We start from the raw sequence: 6584 nt of genomic DNA, 5'->3' as shown, positions 1-6584 counted from the left end.
TACATCCAAGGTGTTTTCCCCAGTCTCTCAAAGGCAATTCCAACAGAAAAGCAAGAACCAGGCTCATTTTCCTCCTGTCTCTCCTGAGCCTGAGATCTGTCAAGCGTTAACCTTAGTTCCACCAAGAGTATTCAAAAATATGGCTTAAATAAAGTCAGCAGCACTAGCAAGGGCAGGTGCTGGATCCAAGAGACAACTCACACAAGTTCATCTGATGGACAGGGAACTGGTGGGTCAATGGGCCGTCTGCTGCATCCCAGCACCAGGTGTAGGTCTGCAGGATGGTGCTGCGTGAGCTTTTCTGGGATCCTGCTGTATTGTGCCAAGTAAATGTCGATATAAGAAGCAGTCAAAACTGGGAACGATTGTTGGGATTTTATCTGAGCCAAACTGTCAATTGTCTTAAAGCAAAATCTCAATGGATTGAAATAATGCTCTTGAGAATGGCAGCTTTCACCTTATTTTACATATTACAATCAAAAGTGGAGATGTCTGTAGGTTGCATGAAATCCATTGGTTACAGATTGTATAAAAAGTAAAACGATGGACACATAATTCTTTCCCATATGTGGATATCCTTATAGAACAGCCACCAATGAACTCAACAATGAGGGGATTTGTGGTCTCCGCAGAGCACAGAGAGTCAGGAACAAAGAAAATTCCATTGATATTCCAAAGCTATGTTCTTGTCCATTGCAAAAGACAATAGGCAGTTTCAGTGAAGGTAAAGAATCATATTTCTTTTTTTTTTTAGAGAAGATAACAGCCTAGGACAGGACGACCTGCCACAAAGTACTTTAGTTAAAAAGTTTTAATGTGGAATAACTTTAGGTCTCTGAGTTTAAAAGACCACCACCCAGGCCTTCCCTGACCTAATCACAGTTTAGCGAGTGGCCACTTTTTGTGTCTGCACACTCGATCACCTATGCCCCACCTCTTGTCACCAAACATGTCTCTCCTCTGTCCCACCACAGGAGGACAAAGCATCAACCCTGAGTAGGGAAAGGACCCGTAGGGTGCCACCTGCTGTAGATTGCTCACCAACTGTAGGGCTGGCCAGCACATCCACTGTGCTCAAAACACGGGTAGCCCAGAACCTGTTAGCCACCTGGGCGGTGGACTGCTCCAGCCCCAGCTGTGTGCCCAGGTGGTGCAGTGTCACTTTAAAGAAGCTAGTGGTCTTCAAGGAGCTGGCGAAGGACCTAGTCTCCGTGGTGATTTCCGTGAAGATGCAGGACTTCAAGGGCATCCTGAGGTCCAAAGAGATTATGCTGCCTCCCAGTGAACCAGTGGAGACCGACCTGGCGCTGACCTTCTCCCTGCAGTACTCCCACTTCCTCAGGGGAGAAGGCAACAAGCTCCAGATCATGCTGGAGCAGAGGAAGCGCTATAAGAACAGGATCGCCCTGGGCTACAAGACACTGGCCACGGGCGCCATCCGGATGGCTGATGTCATGAGGAGAAACTCCAAGTGCGGCCAGATGCTGAGCCTCTACAGCACCGTCAAGGAGCCCTCCACCAAGGTGGCTGAAGTCTGGATCTCCTCCCTGTCCAGTCAGCCCATCAAACATGAGGAAAGTGCCATGCGGACCAGGCCGAAGCCCGAGTCCACAGGTAACTACTCTCAGAGCCCCTTGTCTGAGCTGGAGGCCAGCTGCAGTAGAAAGCACAGACAGGTCCTGCACAAGGATGGCTTTGGGAAGGGGAAGCCAAAGAAGCAGCGGCGGTCCATAGGAGAATTGGACTTGAAGCGAAAAGTCCTGGCGCTGTGTCACAGGTCCAAAGTGTCAGAGAGGGACCGTGGGTCTGACACGGAGGATGATGAGAGCGTCCTCAGCGTCCCTAGGCCCAAGCTCAGGCCATACTTTGAAGACATGTCAGACTCCAGCTCGCAGTCGGAGATGCGGGGCAGCCATAACGACAGAAGCCAAACGGAGCCTCTGAGTCTGGCCCACAAGCCAGAGAATGCATGGGCCATGGGAGGCAAGCAGCCAAGTGAGAGTGATGATGAATTTGAGGCCTACAGTACACCCACAAGCCAGGTGGAGAAGATCCGGATGACCTCCCTGTCCAGGCCACCCATCGACCACGAGGACAGCACCAGGCAAACCAGTGCCAAGGCCGAGTCCTCAGACAGCTCCTCTGAATGCAAGTGTGAGACCTGCTTCTCAAAGCTGGAGGGCAGCTCCAATGGTTCCCACAGGCAGGCACAGGAGGAGGATGGCTTCAAGGAAGAGAATCTGGAAGTCACAGGGGGGACGATGACCATGCAACAGGACTACCGCGAGAAAGTCCTGTTATGGCTGCACACAGTCCAAGTGTGGGAGGGGGCCCCGGACCCTGAGCAGGATCATGGGGAGCATGTCCTGGAAGTGGAAGAGGACCTGGACCTCCTGTATGACATGCTGGAGAACCCCAGTGACAGTGGCCCAGACACCGAGGACGAGGACGGTGTCCTCAGCACCCCCACACCTCAGCTCAGGCCATACTTCCAAGGCCTGTCTAGTGACTCGGACATGAAGGATAATCACAGTATCCTCAGCAGCCCCAATCCCAAGCTCAGGCCGTGCATCGAGGGCCTGCCAGGCTCCAGCTTGCAGATGGAGATGTGGGGCTCCCACAGCGCCAGGATCCGAAAGGAGTCTCTGAGTCTGGCCCAGGTGCCTGAGAACACGAGCACCCCGGGAGGCAAGCAGCCAAGCCACAGCGACTCAAAACTGGTGGCCTACAGTACATGCACCACTAAGGTGGACAACATGCAGATGGCCTCCGTGTCCAGCCGGCCCATCGATCATGAGGCCAGGGCCAGGCAGGCCACCACCAAGGCCCAGACCTCACCTAACGACGCTGCCGGCCCGTCTGGCAGCTTCTTTCAGCAGGCGGCCAGCTACAGTGCGGCCCATGGGCAGTCCCAGGAGGACAACTTTGAGGAAGGGAGCCTGATAGTAAGAAGGAGGTGCACCACCTTGCAACAGAATTACCACCAGGAAGCCGTGGCATCTGTGCTCATGGCCCAAGTGTCAGAGAAGGTCCTGTCCTCAGAACAGACCCTTGTGAGGTATGTCCCCAGAGTGGAGAAGGCGCAGGTCCGTCGCCGTGCCATCGTGGAGAGCTCAAGCGAGAGTAGCCTAGACTCGGAGGACTGTATCAGCGTCCCCAGCACCCCAAAGCCCCAGCTCAGGCGATACTTTGACAGCATGTCAAGTGATAGTGACTCTGACTCAGTGGCCCACAGAATTTGCTCCCCTGGGGTGAGCCGGGAGGACAGCCGGGAGGCAGCATCCTCTGCCAGGGGTTGGTTCGCCAGGAAGCTGCCATCCATAGTGCGCTTCACCAAGTCTCTAGTCATCCCCTCCAGCAGGTCCAAGAGGAAGCAGGCTGGCCACCACGGCTGCAACACATCCCTGAATGAGCGGTTCAACAGACCGGATGACGAGGACCCAGAACCACAGAGCCAGCGGCAGATCCCCAGCAAGCCTGTGCGTGACCAGCTAAAGGTCATCCTCATTTCCCTTGACAAGCTGCCTGAGAACATCATTCTGGTCAACACCTCAGACTGGCAGGGCCAGTTACTTTCGGACATCCTGCAGGGGCACACGCTGCCCGTGGTGTGCACTTGCTCCACAGATGACGTCCAGGAGGCCTTCGGCATCATCGTGTCCTGGATGCAGAGTTACTGCGACTGCACTTCCCAGGCCCCGATGCCTGTGAAGATCGCGGTGGCAGGGGCACAGCCCTACTTCAACGCTGTGCTGCGGGTCTTCGTGGAGCTGCTGTCCCACCAGCCACCCGAGTGGCTGGACTACCTGCGCTTCCTGGTCATCCCTCTGGGTTCCCACCCCTTGGCCAGCTATCTGGGCTCCATGGATTGCCGCTACGACAACTTCTTCCAGGACCTGTACTGGTGGGACATGTTCAACAACCTGGAGTCTCTGAACATCTTGCAGGACACACAGGACGTTGTGTCAAGAATCACAGAGTACGTCACTGGGGCCAACTGTGTCTACCTGCTGCCCATCGCAGAGGCCGTGCTCATGTCTAAGCAGCAGCGTCCCGGTGACACGTCCTCCAAGAAGTTCATCCCCTTTGTGGGGGCAGTGAAGGTTGGAAGAGCGGAACCATCTTCAGCCATGTCAGCAGACTCAGAAGATGCGGGCCCTTCCTGCTCCAGCGAGCTTCTGTCCCCTGCCAGCAAGGCCTCATCCAACACACTTTCCTCCCCATCAATGAGCGGGGGCCTGTCCTCCCCCAGCCAGAGTGTCCATGCAGACATGATGGAGCTGCAGGTGGATTACTGGACGGCAGCCCAGCCAACAGACACAAAGAGAGTTGCGGAGAAGAAAGATGCGCTTGCCGCCAAAACCACACTCAAGTGCTTCTTCCAGTCTGTCCAGGTCAGCAGGCTGCCCAGCGGTGGTCAGGACACAGCAACCACCACCATGTCCATGACAGTGGTCACCAAGCAGAAGACAAAGAAGGCGCCCAAGAAAGCCAAGGACGAGGAAGTGGAGTGCACAAGCCAGTGCATCCATGGCATCCATCGCCTGGCATGCAAGGCCAAGCACCAGCGGAGCATGCTGCCGGTCATCATCGATGATGAGGAGTGGAACGACGTGACATTCCTCCAGCTGGCAGCCCAGTGGTCCTCCCAGGTCAAGCACTTCCCCATCTGCATCTTCGGACACTCCAGTTCCACCTTCTAGCCCGCCCCCTCTCCCTGCCCTTCACCCTGCCTTGGACTTGCCCAGAAGCTGCTTTTCTGTGAACAGTTCAGTTTAGTAGAGACACAGACCCTCGAAACACAAAGAGAAAGCATTTTGGGTTTCAAATGCACCCACAGCCTGGAACCTAAGGGGGTTGCCCCTCACTTGGAGCTCCTCACGACTCTGTTCAATAACCAGGACGCTCTGGCGAGTGGGAGTCAACAGGGCAGTGTTGATCTGGAGAATCATGGGATTTGTGTTTTGGCCTCAGGATGCCCAACATTCCCAGTGAGAAGGTTCTGTCCTTGAAGTCCTGCCCTTCCTAGAAGCCGGGACTCTGCTTCCCCGGGAGCCAGCTCCAGCCTGTATCCAGCCTCAGAGCCAGGTGGCAAGAGGTCAATGGCTGGTCTCTGATTGTGGGCATCTGAGCAGAACATGGAAGCCAGTCATCAAACCTTAGGAGCCAGCTGCCAACCAGAAAACTGGCCCCAGCACAACATACTCAGGGTTCCCGATGAAGTTCAGCCTCACAGGGAGAAGAAAAAAAACAAAACAAAACAAAAACAAACCAGAAAACCTGCCTGGTGCACATTTCCTGGCACACTGGCGAGACAAAATGGCCGAATTTCTGAGCAAGGAACCCACCGTCGTCGTTCCTGTCTGTTACTATGGAACGTCTGCTACCGCCCAACAGCTGTGGGACCAATTATTTACCAGGTGAGCCCCTCCCCTCCAGAGCACATGGTCACCAGGCCACCTGTTAGCTGTTTGCCTACGGGTCACTGCACTCTCTGAGTGTCTGTTGCTCTGAACCCTCAGTGAACCCGAGAGCCAGCTCATAGGGTTATTGTTGGGACTGGCTGGGGTCCTCCAGGTAAGTGTCCTCTGGCTGCCTAGACAGGGGAGAGGTCTGCTGGAGGGACTGTGATTTAGCCAGTTGGTCATTTCCTCTTCCAGTTGAGGAAGCCTCTGCCAAATTTGTGATTCTCTTTGGGGCCTTGAGCTAAGCTCTTTTCTCTTTTCATGAAGAGATTGGAGATCCCATTAGTGGTCCATATCCGAGGTGAATCCAGATCAGAGAGGCCAGGGGTAAGGAGTGTGGCCCTAGGGTCACCCAGGTATCTGAGATGGCGCTGGTTTGGGCTCATTCATTCAGCAGATGTATTAGAAGACCTGCCAGGTACAGACACATCTCTAGGCACTGACCATATTCCAGTGCACAGAGCAGACCCCCAGCCTGCACTGCAGAGCTTCCTTGTAGTTGGGAGTGATTGAGTCACACTAGGCTGCAAGGCTCTTAGTGTCCACAGAACGGCTGATGTGACGTCCTCCTGGCCTCCTCTACCCGTGGCTGCATCTTCCTGTACAGTGAAGAGGAAGGCGAACCTCTGTTCCAGCAGAAAACGTGAGTCAGTTTTGGGTCAGAGCATGAGGGGAGTATGGGACCTGTGAATTGAAGGTGCTGGCAGAACCCTGGATACCACACATGGTGGGATTTCTGCCAGAGTGCAGAGGTCTGAGGGCTTCTCCTAGAGAAAAGGACAGGAGTCAGAGCGCTGTGCATATGGATAGGGGATGGGTGGTGCGGGCGAGTAGTGGGAGGTCAGTGAGAGAGTCAGACCCTCAGAAAATCTTTATCCTTTCGATCCTCATCCCAGCCCTCCCTGCACCCCTATCCTGAGACCTTGCTGACTAATGGTAGAACCTCCTCAATGGCGGCTTGGCGGGTGTACCCCACCCTGTGGGAGTTTAGTTTCAGTGGGAGGCAAAGAACCACAGAGCACAACTAGTGAATTATCCAGCATGTATGTGCAGGAGCCAAAGTTCGAGGTGATGGGAAGGCCCTGGGCTTCGTTGTTTCTCCATCGGCCGGTATTCCTG

At 54.6% G+C, this 6584-nt stretch overlaps 1 protein-coding gene across 1 annotated transcript in view; it reads left to right on the top strand.

The window, feature by feature from the left end:
• Positions 1-281: 281 nt before the first annotated feature.
• The window catches only part of LOC311610859 (phosphofurin acidic cluster sorting protein 2-like), a gene marked incomplete at its 5' end in the record, with an annotated part of 9638 nt that continues 3335 nt past the window's right edge, over positions 282-6584 (top strand). The window contains 2 exons of the mRNA XM_084862369.1: positions 282-291; positions 1051-6108. Coding sequence (XP_084718495.1) covers positions 282-291; positions 1051-4703 — 3663 coding nt within the window. The 3' untranslated portion in view covers positions 4704-6108. The remainder of the gene's footprint in view (positions 292-1050; positions 6109-6584) is intronic.

The sequence above is a fragment of the Pipistrellus hanaki genome, assembly GCF_964339955.1.
Source record: "Pipistrellus hanaki genome assembly, chromosome: 16".
Lineage (NCBI taxonomy): Eukaryota > Metazoa > Chordata > Mammalia > Chiroptera > Vespertilionidae > Pipistrellus > Pipistrellus hanaki.
This window is presented reverse-complemented; position numbering and strand designations above follow the sequence as displayed.